Source organism: Brachyistius frenatus, unplaced genomic scaffold (assembly GCF_029030835.1).
Source record: "Brachyistius frenatus isolate BFR_SWC_R1_liver_20210118 unplaced genomic scaffold, ASM2903083v1 Contig_211, whole genome shotgun sequence".
NCBI lineage: Eukaryota > Metazoa > Chordata > Actinopteri > Embiotocidae > Brachyistius > Brachyistius frenatus.
In genome coordinates this window covers 334,432-347,500 of record NW_027210810.1, presented here as the reverse complement: position 1 = coordinate 347,500, position 13,069 = coordinate 334,432, and the positions used below count along the sequence as shown (strand labels likewise).

The 13,069-nt window shown below is 46.1% G+C and overlaps 1 protein-coding gene across 1 annotated transcript; it reads right to left on the bottom strand.

The window, feature by feature from the left end:
- Positions 1 to 1,273: 1,273 nt before the first annotated feature.
- opn4.1 (opsin 4.1) lies at positions 1,274 to 8,699 on the bottom strand. Its single transcript, XM_069719323.1, has 2 exons — positions 7,401 to 8,699; positions 1,274 to 1,441 (listed from the first exon to the last, which is right to left on the bottom strand). Exons 1-2 carry the CDS (start codon positions 8,679 to 8,681, stop codon positions 1,274 to 1,276), a joined length of 1,449 nt encoding a protein of 482 aa, XP_069575424.1. The 5' UTR covers positions 8,682 to 8,699.
- Between the last annotated feature and the right edge of the window lie 4,370 nt (positions 8,700 to 13,069).

Below are 13,069 nucleotides of genomic sequence, written 5' to 3'. Positions count from 1 at the left end.
TATTTCTGGACTGGAGTCCAGAACTCTTTCTTTGATAGTGTTAAGAAAAAGAACAGATGGTTTACTGACTCATTGGCCCGATTTAATGTTGATGATTTGCCACATTTACTTGAATCAGTTTTTCGTAACTTCGGTCGACTCAAACAGTCAAAGGGCAAAGAAGCGATTTCTCTCCCCGTCGTCGATAAAATACCGCGTGACCTGTTTTACTTCACAGATACAGCGTCTGGATCGAAGTCTGGATTAGTCACAGTCCTCCTCCCTGTCCCTCGTCGTCAGTTTGACTTCTTGTCGGACAGTTTTTGGCAGCGCGGCAACGTCGCGACAGCGTCGTTGTCGTCGTCGTCGCTCATGGTGGCTCGGTTCTTACAGCAGAGGTAACAGTAGACGGCCACAACTGCGAAAATGAAGCCGACCAGGAAGCAGCCAATCAGCGGAGCCTGGGTGAACAACGGCTGTAGAGGAAGGACAGACGGTCAACCAGAGAGAGACGGGAGGCGGGAAGCAGCATTGATGGCGTCACTTACGATCAGCGTGACTTTGGCGTCGTAAGAGAAGCGTCTGACGCGCTGAGTGATGCTGTTTCCTCCTTGACTCTGAAACACAGACCAGACACACGTTAAGAACCACAAGCTGTTTCCTGTCTCCGGGTGATTCTGTCTCACCACAAACCGTTTACTGTCTCCTGGTGAATCAGTCTTCACTCACCGCAATGCTGCCGTCAAGGACTCCGTTCAGGAAGTCCAGCAGGTGGCGCTCCGTCTCCACGGCGTCTGGCGGAAGGAAGTAGCCGTCGTTGGACAGATTAACCACGATTAACGACGGCACGATGACCTCACTGATGACAACAAAGGAGACAGGAATGGTAACATCGCAATCGGAGACGCCGAATAAGGATTTTAGAAATTCAACACAGACGCTCACCCCATCACAAGTCCTTTGATGTAATCAGTGTCCTCCATGAAACCAAATTGGAAACTCCTGAAGACAGACAGTTAGTTTCAGGTTTTATTTTTGCTCTTTCTGTTTGTCCTTAGTCATTTTTCAGAATAAAAGTCTGACCTGCTGTAGAACTCTCTTTGCTCTGCAGCTACTTTCTCCACCAGACTCTTATACCTAAAAAGGTGACAGAAAACGCATCACAGGACGGCCAGCTACAAACAGCTGATGTCACAGTTTCTATTAACTGATTCATGGATGAATGAATCAATCATAAATGGGTGAATGACGGATGAGCGTTACCTCAGACTTTCTTCACACAGGTGTCTCTCCTTCACCAGCGCCAACAACACCAGTTTATCTGCAGGAGAAGAGGCGGAGTCACTTCACCTGAACCAATCAGCAGCTTCAGAGCTGCAGATGCTGATTGGCTCTGGTGTCCATCTGATGTGTCCGTGATGGAACTGCAGTTCGTCAAAGTCAGCGTCAGATCTGAAGTTTTCTTCATTCGTTGAACAAACGTCAGTCAGCAGCGACACATGAAAGTATATATATATCAAATTGATCAATACGGAAGAGCAAAATATCAATAGAAACTGATCTCGTCTCATCTTATCTATCTCGTCTGATCTCATCTCATCTCGTCTCATCTAACTCATCTCTTTCATCTCGTCTAATTTTTTTCCTCATCTCTCTCGTCTCGTCTTCTTCCCCTTCCTTGATCCATCTGAGATTGATGACATCACAGGTTGCTCAGGTGAGCTGATGTTACCTGATTCTCCCATGGCATAAAGAGTGTAGCTGTCAATGTGAAAGAAGTTTGGGAAACGTTCTCTGTTGATCCACGCCTTCAGGGTACCGTCATCTTCCTCTGGAACACAACATGTTATAATATAATTATCATGTTAGTTCTTTAAGTACACCTGTTTTACAGGTTACACCACAACTGCCTATATCCTTTAAAACAATTAACAATCTGCTAACAGTTAAACTGCTGTTGTTCATTAACCAAAACTAAAATCATACATATGCAGCTCTTATAATTATTAAAAATGTATGAACTGCAAATATGTGGAATCAGAAGTTTATAGGAGCTGTTGTTGTTTTGTGATTATTAAAAGTGTCTTCCAACTCCTGACCGCAGACCTTTAAATATAAACCAGTAATAACCGTGGTTCTGTGATGTTTCCATGAGGAATTAAACAGTTCTGTCACTTTAAATGTCTCACCCCTGTAAGTGAAATAGGTCCCGTCTTTAAAAACCACCACAGCCGGCAAGGAGGCCAGAGACACAGCCTGAAACACAGATTTAGGTTAGCTACAGACACTAAAACACAGACTGAGATAAACTACAGACACTGAAACACAGACTGAGATTAACTACAGACACTGAAACACAGACTGAGATTAAGTACACACTGAAACATAGACTGAGATTAACTACAGACACTGAAACACAGACTGAGATTAACTACAGACACTGAAACACAGACTGAGATTAAGTACACACTGAAACATAGACTGAGATTAACTACAGACACTGAAACACAGACTGAGATTAAGTACACACTGAAACACAGACTGAGATTAACTACAGACACTGAAACATTGACTGAGGACACTAAAGTCCTCTTAGTTTTTCCGAACCTTCGGCAGGACTTCTCTGGTGGCAGAGAAGAAGTACGTGTGGATGATCAGCTCCTCTGCTGCTGACGTGTAGTTTCCCTGAAAATAGACCACAAGTTAGCTGTGTACGTGTGCATGTGGGAGGGTGTAAATGTAGTCAGTTTTATTAGCAGGATGGGTGAAATGCGCACCAGGCATGGTGCAGCTGCTACATCAGTATCTAGCCCATCTCGACATAATAAGACTAGTCCAACCTCAAAGTCACAAAAGCCGGAGTAACCCTCTCAAGGTCTGTAAAAGAAAGGGAGGGCTTGTGCTCAGCTAATGCTATTATCTGGAAGAAGCTGACCTGAAACAACAGATTTAATCCGTAGGTGTAATTCAAAAGTATTTACTTGATTCCTATTGTTCTGGGTTTTGTACCCTCATGGTTGAAATGCACTTATTCTAAGTCGCTTTGGATAAAAGCGTCAGCTAAATGAAATGTAATGTAATGTAAAAGAGGAATTAAAAATAAAAAAAAATAAAAAAGCACCCAGGTTCTTTACATAAGAAGGCGCTATAAAACTGAGACTGAGAAATTGAGACCAGGTTAATATTATCATGTGATACTGGCAGCAAAATCTGTTTTATCTTCATTGAGATTGAGAAAGTTTTGAGAAAGATATATTGGGTGATCATCAGCATAAAAGTAATAGGAAATATGATATGCTTTAAAGATAAAGCCAAGAAAAACATAGAAAAGTGAATTGGACCCAACATGGATGCTTGAAGAAGAGGGGCGGATTGTGAGGAGCCGTCACTCATGCCAACAAGAAAAGGATCAATCAGTCATATTGGATTTAAAGTAGTTTAGAGCGGTGACACGAATACTGATGCGCTGCTCAAGAACGGGGAAAAATCTCGTCCACAGTGAGCTGGGGTAACCCTAACCAATCGGCAATAAATAAAAGATCATTAAAAACCCTTTATAGGGCAGATTCAGAGCCGTGATGTGACTTAAAATGAGATTTAAAAAACTTTGCAGGATCAATTATTGAGTATAAATGATTCAGTTTGCTGAAAGGCATCTTTCTCCTTTTCCCTCAAATTAAAAAAGTAACTGAACTAGTAGCAAACCAATTATTTATAATAGTTACGGCTCCACTCCACCAAAAACCTCTTTAACCGAATAAAACAATGAGATTTATTTCCGTCAGGCACTAAGCACATATTCTTTTCAACTTGCTAAGTCATAGTGTCGCACAAACATGGTTCAGATATTGACAGATTCTAAATAATCTCCTCTACACAATTATAAAAAGATATCTTTACTGTCGGCACTTTATTGTGAGATATATGTAAAAGCATCGTTATTTCATGAGGCAGACTTTTTTCCCCTTGATATAAAGACGGATATAAGAAATCTTTAAGTAATATCAGATCAAGTGATGACAGACTTGTATAGGCTAGAGTGTTCTGAAAAAAAACCCAGCATAGACACAGCATGAACGGCTAGCCCCAATAAAGACCGAGATATGAGTTTAAAAGTGAAGCCAATTACCCTGAAAATACCCTCATTGGAGGGTTCATCAGGGTTAAAAAAAAAAAGACCAGAAGGAAAGATGTCAGTTACACTGTGTGGTTTCCAGTTGATCAGCAAGTTTAGTTAAACCTGAGAGGGAGACAGGATCAAACTGATCCAACACAACTGACAGAATAGTTCAAATGGATGGGTTAAAGGTATAAAACGTAAGTTTGGTCTCTTATCCTAGAAGTAGTTCAGAAACATGTTCCACCTATGCAGACGGCATTCTCGAACATATGGAGGGATTAAGAGAGAATTAATTGTGTTGAAGAGGATTCATGGCCGATGATGGTGAGTTGAAACTGAGCCTGAGTAGCATATGTTCCTTCAGTCTTAACAGCAATCTGATATTTAGTCAGGCAGTCTGTTAAACTTTCATGGGACACACAACGGGGTCAACAAATGAAGCAGAAAGTGGAAAGGATGGAGCCGTCCGTTCGGGATAAATCAGAGAGGAGTCTCTTTGAGCAATAAACAACTGATCAGTGGTGTTGAAGGTGATTAATCGAGAGCAGTGAAATAAATCCGGGATGTTAATTTTGAAAAATAACAAACATGCGGTCAGAAAAAGTGTGCGTTCATACCTTCAGCTGTGACGTGGCTCCCACGTAAACGAACATGACATCGTGGCGACTCATGGCGTGCTGGAAGAGCTGCAGACTGCTCAGAGATCGAACCAGCGGCCTGAACGACACGACGCAGGGTGTCACTGTGACGTCACTGTGACGTCACTGTGATGTCACTGCGACGCACGCTGACATCACACGTTAATCGCGTTACAGTTACAGTTATACAGTTATAGCGCTTTCCGAACTCACCCTCCAACTCGATTAGCGAAGTCCATGATTCCATCTTTGCTTCTACGTCCTGAATAATTATATTTCACATCTTTCTTTAACCTGGAAACAGAGAAAAGATGTTAAAGTGTCTGTACAGTAAAACCGCTTCACTGTCGCTAACTGTAATCTTCCAGTGAAAAGAGTTTGAGTTCGGGTCAGCTCTTATGTCCCTCAGCGTCAAAGTTGGACATCAAAACTGAGCTTCGGCACATATTTAGTGTCTGTGACGTCCATTAATGAAGTCTTGACAACACAGTGCACGTAAAACTCTGCAGAACATAAACAGACTACAAAATATAACACCACGTGTTTTCTTAAACGAGCATCTAGTGGTCATTGAAGGAACTGCAGCTTCAACCAGATGATCTGATTGGTTAACATACGGTGGCATCACAGTGAAGACTTACATGAGGATGGCTGGATAATTTTTGACTCTGAACTCTTTGGCCAAATCTGCAGAAAGAAACAAAATATCAACATCAGCATCAGTGTCCTTTGATCTCTGTGCTTTTATTCTGAAAGTCACTGGTCAGTTCTAAGAGGTTTATTTTTGATGCTTTTATTCTGACAGTCACTGACTGATGCTGGCTGTGGCGTCTGATTTTCCCACGCGGACTGGAGAACCGAGACTCCGCATTTCTGATCCGATCTCATGCCAAACAGGATCCAGCTGTTTACAGAAAGTACACCAGGGGGCGTAAAACTGCAGAGACACACAACAGGAGATGAGTACACAATACACAAAGTACACAGTACACAGAGTATAGTACATAGTACACAAAGTACACACAGTAGATAGATATAAATGTACCTTGATAAGCCAGATTTCGTCGGCTCCTTTTGTCTCCATGAAGCTGAAAACACATTGAATGGATTATTGATGATTTATTATTGATCAAATCTGTTTACTGATAAAAGCGACAGCCGCAGTCAGATTATGAACGTGGATTAAACCAAATTAAATTAAATTAGCAGCAGCTTTTACTCACGAATCATCGAGCTCCTCCACGAAGGCCGACACCGACACCACTGACACACACAGCAGCACTGACAACAACAACAACAAACAAACAATAAACTATCACAAACACTGAAACTGGTGCAGCAGAAGAAACCACCTCCACTCAAGGTCCACTTACTCACCTGTTCTGGAGCTTTAGACAGCATCACCTGTTTTCATCAGCAAACAGCTAAACATGTTTAATGTGAGGCTGATGAAGAAGACCATGAGATACGGCTGAATATTCTATAAAAAGGCCAGTAAGTGGAGCTTGAGTTTGTGGAAACAACTCTGTGGCAGACAGAAGTCTGTTTTCTTTGGGACAAGAAACTGAACCAAAAGCAGAATCAGCAGGAAGTAAGAACAACTTCAGTCACTATCTGAGGGTCCAGAATTTGCTGAAAAATGAATGGAGTTTGGTGGCAAACGTACCTGAGAGCAGGACAGTGGTCGTCACGTCCAGCATGTCGATTGAATCTGGATTAACATCGCAGAGCTAATCTGCTAATTGCTAACAGAATGAATACACCGCTAATCTGAGGGATTACCTGGCTTCATTCAATCTGCTGAAACTTTATTGACAGCTGCTCCACATGAACAACGACAGCGAGGATAGTATCAAAGGACAGGCCGCAGAGCACACAGCTGAGATTAAAGCTGCAGGAAGAGAAATGTCACCATCAGGGGGCAGCGAAACACAAGAGTAACTGACAGCTGAGAGGAAGGGAAGGAAAGGAGGGAAGCAAAGTAGGAAAAAGGAGGCAGGTTGGAATTCAAGAAAGGGAGGAAAGAAGGAAGTGGTGTTGTTGAGGCCTCCAGCAACTAATCAATATGTCTGAACATGTATTGATCAGTCAAACTCACTTATCTTGATTCACAATCTGTTGAGCAAACATCAGAAACACTCATCAATAAATAAAATACTCATCAATAATTCCATCAGAATTTAATTCCCTTTTGATAAAGTTTCTGCGTGAAGCAGTTTTGTTAAAACATCTGAGGAAGTAAAAAAAAGTGTGAATGGAACTTTATTTACAAAATAACAAATCATTCAATCAAATGATCAAGTTTCCTTTGCTTTATAAAATCAGCTCCTATCGAGGCTGATTGGTGCTAATCATCAATCAATAACACTAAAGTGCATCTTAATGAAAGCTCCACATGCAGGATCAGCAGCGTAAACACGACGACGTTAAGCAAAGCGGCGATTTCATCACATCACTAAGTCGATCAGATAGAAAACGAACTGAAAACGTCTTTCTTTCTCTTTGGTGGCGTCGTGAGAAGTGTGAAACAGCAGGTATCACAGAGGAAGCAGCCGAGTCTTTGGCTCCGTCCCAGCGCCCCCATCAGGTGAGTCGGCGTCGGGCGCTCCAGCGCCGCCCTTCTGCTGGCTCTGAGGGGCGGAGCCTGAGTGTTCAGCAGTGACCTCTGCGACGGCCTGCCGGTGGAAGGCGGTCGATCCGACGGTGGATCCGTCGGCTTCGCTCTCCGTCCAGCAGGACTCGCTGTCAGATGCCGAGGACAGCCGGCTCTTCGCCCAGCGGCCGTTGATCCGGATGCCGCCGCTGAGACGGATTCCCGGCGAGCTGGTCAGCGTGGTGCGACGAGACGAAGCGGCGCTGGAGCTGAAAGGCGAGCGAAGGTCCTTCTCCTTAAGCCGCAGCACGCCGCGCAGCAGCGGGATGTTGCGGCCAATTGCGGCGCGGTACTTTGGGTGGGTGATAGCGTAGATGATGGGGTTGTGGATGGCGGAGGCCTTGGCGATGACGGCAGGAATCGAGTTCATGTACGGAGTCAGCAGGTGGGCGTAACCGGCAGTGGCGGTCAGGGCCACCACCGAGTACGGCGACCAAGACACGACGAACAGCAGGATCACTCCCAGAGCGACTTTAGCCATCCGCCACTCACTGCGCAGACGCTCGTACGCTTTGTTGGTCTCTCCACAGTTTAGCTGCCTGACCTCCCGACCCGCCCGCCGCACCGCCTGGAAGATGGCGAAGTAGCAGCCGCCGATGAGAGCGAGCGGGACAAAGAAGACAAAGGTGAACAGCAGGATGGTGTAAGTGCGCACGGCAGCCGTGAAGGTCATGTAGTCCCAGCTGCAGGACGTCTGCAGGCCTTCAGGCACATAGGCGCTCCAGCCGAAGAACGGCGGCAGACTCCAGCCCAGGGAGTACAGCCACACCCCCGCCACCACCGTCAACATGCGCCGGCGACTCAGCCCACCCAGCAGCGCCATCGGCCTCGTGATGGCCAAACAGCGGTCGCCCGCGATGGCCGTCAGCGTCATCATGGAGGTGATGCCGAACAGAGCGCCGCAGAAGGCGTACAGCTCGCAGGCCAGCTCTCCGAACACCCAACGACGGTGCACGCTGGCCACGAAGAAGACCGGAGACTGAGTCAGAGACATCAGGAAGTCAGCGGCCGCCAGGTTGACCACCAGCAGGTTGCTAGGCGACCGCAGCGTCCGACTGCGACAGAACACGTAAATGACCAGGGCGTTTCCCAGCATGCCCGTCACCCCCACCAGCAGGATGACAGAACCGATGATGTAGTGGGCGTGGACGGGCACGTCCACGGTGGGGAACAAGCGAGGCTGCAGGTGTGCGGTGCGTGTGGGGGCGTGGCCGGGCAGGTGGGGCGGCTTGGACGCCCTGATGTGGAGATAATCAGTGCAGTTGTCACCCAGAGAGCAAGGAGACGACATCTTGCTCGGGCGGAAGTGACTCAACGCTGATGGTTGGATTTCGGCGCAGTGTCAGCGTGATATCGGCTTGAGGCTGACTCAGAGTCAGCAGGGTGTCACCTGGATGCTGGCTGAGAGTCAGCAGGTCATCAGCAGGGCGTCGGCCGGATGCTGACTCAGTATTAAAAGGGTGTCGGCCCCGGATGTCGGCTGGATGTCGGCCGGTCAGTGCTGTTCCAGCTCTGTCAGCTGTCTCTCTGCGTCGGGTCCGTCCTGCCGCGGCTCTTTATGTCAGTCCGATTGATGGATGACGGAGGATTATTGATTCGACCGCAGACCGATCCATCGACTCTTTGCACTCAAGGGAAATCAACATCTGGATCAGATGTGACCTGATTGTCGTATGTTAATGTGGGTTATCTCAGCGGTTAATGAGCTTTTAACACAACTTTGCTAAACACAGGGTCGGAATTAGTTTTGTGGGTCACAGAGTTTCCTCACCGAGACCCAGAAGTGAACCGAACTAACTAAACATCCAACATCCAAATTGAACGACTGGGGAACAACAGACTTCTTCATTCTCCAGGAGTTTTTATCAGAACCATGGCAGGCCAGTTTGCCTGCTTTGACATTACAGGCAGTTCGGACCGAACACCATGAAGAGGATGGAGTCTCTCAGAGGTTCAGTGTCAGCAGACACCTTAAAGGGCAATTCTAGCTCATTTCTACTGTCGTCACGGCAGCTGGTAAAACTGAGACTGAACACACAAGTTTGAATTATGAACAAAGATTGTTGTACGTTGTAATATTCTCTTTAATATATTGTTATATATTCAATGTTTACATCAGTTCTCAATTATGTAGAAAAATAAATAATAAATTAAAACTGCAAGCAGTGATATGCGGGCCTTCGCACGCTGTACGTCGGGGATCCAGCGGGTCGGGGCCCCCGGCTCCCCGACGTGCAGCACGCGAGGGTCGGTATATTCCCGCTTGCAGTTGTAATTTTTTTCTCGATCTCGTTCCTTATTCTTCTTTAAAAAAAAAATTGCTTCTTTTTTGGCATCTTTAATATCTTCAAAAACTTTGGAGCATTGTTTGAACTTAAACATCAACTTCCTGTGTCACGGCGAAACATCAAACCTGGCTATCCTATATACAAAAATGACTTTTGGGTCACATGGAGAACGAAGGACAACGGAGGACAACGGAGAACAACGGAGAACGAGTTGCAGAAGGAGAAAGTGTTTCACGGAGTTCACTCAGAGCTTCCAGCGACTCAACCGACAGTCTGGTGAACTCAACAGGTAAAAAGACACATTACAGGAAGATATGTAATATCACTGCAGACCCCCTTTGAAAACACGTATATCTACTATCCAAAGAATGTCTGCGGCAATTTTGGTCACATTTGAATGAATATTTGTGGAGTTATAGGTTGCAGTGAGCCAAAGATTTGTCACAATGTTGTCTATATCCTGGGAAGATAGATGGTGCAGTGGTTAGCACTGCTGCCTCCCAGCGAAGGTTTTGGGTTTGAGCCCCCCCCACCCCCCCCTTGTCATGACTTAAAAAAAAAAAAATCATGTCATTTTTTGAAGGACATGCTAGAGCGTGACTTTTGGTCGTTTTAGGCCACACCACGGGCACACCGATTGACAAAAGACTCAATTTCAAGTCGGTCCGACAAAATCTGGAGGAGTTCGTTAAAGCACAACATGTGTGAAGTGCCAAAAATGGCGACTAAATTTAAAATGGCGGACTTCCTGTTGAGTTGACGTAATGGTGCGTTGGAACTTTTTTGTACACCTCGGTGTGATACACATGTCCACCGAATTTCGTGCATGTAGTTAAATGTAGCCGCAGGGGGCATCTGTTTAGGGGGCGCTAGTGAGCCATTTGGCCACGCCCACTTGCAACTCCACTAAAATATGAAATGTTTCGCCATCGTGTACCAACTTTCATGAGTTTTTGAACATGATAAAACCTCCAAAAATGCAGTTGTTTACGGAGAATAATAATTACACGGAATAATAATTCCTTGAAGAACAATAGGGCTTTCACACCATCGGGCCCTTATTAATAGATCTAATAGGTTCCTCCTTGTCCCACCCAGTCCCATGAAAATCAGGCCTGTAGGTTTTCCCATAATCCTGCTGACAAATATAGATACAACCAAAACAAACACCCAAGACAGGTGTAGGACAGATGTAGGACAGGTGTATGACAGATGTAGGACAGGTGTGGGACAGGTGTTGGACAGGTGTGGGACGGGTGTAGGACAGATGTAGGACAGGTAATGGACAGGTGTAGGACGGGTGTAGGACAGATGTAGGATACGTGTTGGACAGATGTAGGACAGGTGTAGGAGAGATGTAGGACAGGTGTTGGACAGGTATAGGACAGGTGTTGGACAGATGTAGGACAGGTGTAGGAGAGATGTAGAACAGGTGTTGGACAGGTATAGGACAGGTGTTGGACAGGTATAGGACAAATGTAGGACAGATGTAGGATAGGTGTTGGACAGGTGTAGGACAGGTGCTGGACAGGTGTAGAACAGGTGTAGGACAGGTGTAGGACAGATGTAGGACAGATGTTGGACAGGTGTAGTACAGGTGTTGAATGTTCTGTAGCTGAACCGCTTGAAATGTGGAGCAGCATTGACTCATTCATGCAGAAAGCTGCTTTTACTCCCACAATGCACCAGGAGTCCATCAGCAGGAAGAGCTTTCCATCCCATCGATCGATCCATCAATCGATCGATCGATCAGCGGGCAGAAAGGAGAGAGAAGCGTCACCGTGACAACAGTCCTCCGGAGTCAATGTCCCCCTCCATCTCATATCAGTCCAGGATGTCGGTCTCTTGCATCCAGGCGAGCAACAGGTAAGACGTCAGGTGGGCGGGGACGCTGTGCGTCTGTAGCTCCGCCTCTTCACCAGTCTGCCCATCATCCCTGTGAAACCACGAAGAAGATGAGGAGAGACGGATGGACGACAGAGCTGCAGACAGACGGCAACACCGACGCTCGCTCTGAGACACAAAACACACAGCACACAAACAAATGTTTACTGCAGGTGAACAAAACAATAAACAAAACAAAAGTTTGTTTCTATTTCTGTCATTTCTAGTTGTTGTTTTTTTCTGCTTTTTCTTTTATAACGTAATCAATGTTTCTTTTTTTAATGTTTGTAATATGTTTGTCTCGTATGTTTCTCATGTTTTGGTCAACAATGTTTTCTTTTTTTTGAGGACCTGGTTTTATCTCAGAGTCTGATCAAAGGTTAAACAGGAAGTAAAACCACAGAACGGCCCTGTTGTGGTGAAAAGCATAAATTAACACAACGGTTCAGGCTGCCAGTGCAGCAAGATTAATGGTTCTTCTAAAACTGGGAGATCTTGTTGATCGACAGCTCACCGCCTGCCCGTAGGGTCGTCTGATTGGGTGACGTCCTGAGTGGGCGGAGTCAGGTCAAACAGGATGCTCTCAGTGTTTGCCAGACAGAAACCGTTTGACTTCATGACCTCTGCAAAGAAAAGAGAGAGCGATTGCCTCAGCGTAAACCGGTACATACACAGAACCAACCAGAGTCCATTGAAGAAACAGCAAATTAAAGACGGCCTCCAGTCTGTCCTCTGAGCCTGGACAGGGACCAGGACTTGGACCAGGTTGGACCGTGGTGGTCGTCATGTGCTTCACATGTGTGATGTTTCCTCATGTTCCGGTGAAGAACATCAGAAGTTCATCTCAGTCAGATAAATCAGGTTCAGTCTGCAGCTGAACTCCAACACTCACTATCGTGTCACTCTCAGCCATAAACACCTCGAAGCTCTGAGCAAAGTGTAAAACTCTCCTGCCTGGTTTTAATGAACTGACTGTAAGTAGATTTGGACCAAAAATAACTAAACCTGACACGTGATTATCTCTGTAGGGACGAAACAGGTTGTCCAAAAAAAACGTACAGAGGTAGAAGAAAAGGGAAAGAAAAGGAACTGACTCCACCGACCTGACGAGGCCACCGGACTCTTAAAGACACGGAGCTCCTGGACCTCCTTGACCTCCTGGACCTCCTGGCCCTTCTGGTCAGAGATTTGGACCTCATTCTGTCGGAAAGTTTGGACCTCCTCCTGTCCGACGATCTGTACCTCCTTCGGTAAGGTCTCCTCCGGTAAGGTCTGGACCTCCTCCGGTGAGGTCTGGACCTCCTCCTGTCCGACGATCTGGACCTCCTCCGGTAAGGTCTCCTCCAGTAAGGTTTCGACCTCCTCCGGTAAGGTCTGGACCTCCTCCGGTAAGGTCTCCTCCGGTAAGGTTTCGACCTCCTCCGGTAAGGTCTGCACCTCCTCCTGTCCGACGATCTGGACCTCCTCCGGTAAGGTCTGGACCTCCTCCTGTCCGGTCTGGACCTCC

Excerpts from the sequence above, each read along its gene's own strand:
- opn4.1 (XM_069719323.1), bottom strand. The coding sequence starts at position 8,681 with ATGTCGTCTCCTTGCTCTCTGGGTGACAACTGCACTGATTATCTCCAC. Across the intron at positions 1,442-7,400 it reads ACCGGCAGGCCGTCGCAGAG|AAAACTTCAGATCTGACGCT; the intron begins GTCACTGCTGAA and ends CAACGAATGAAG.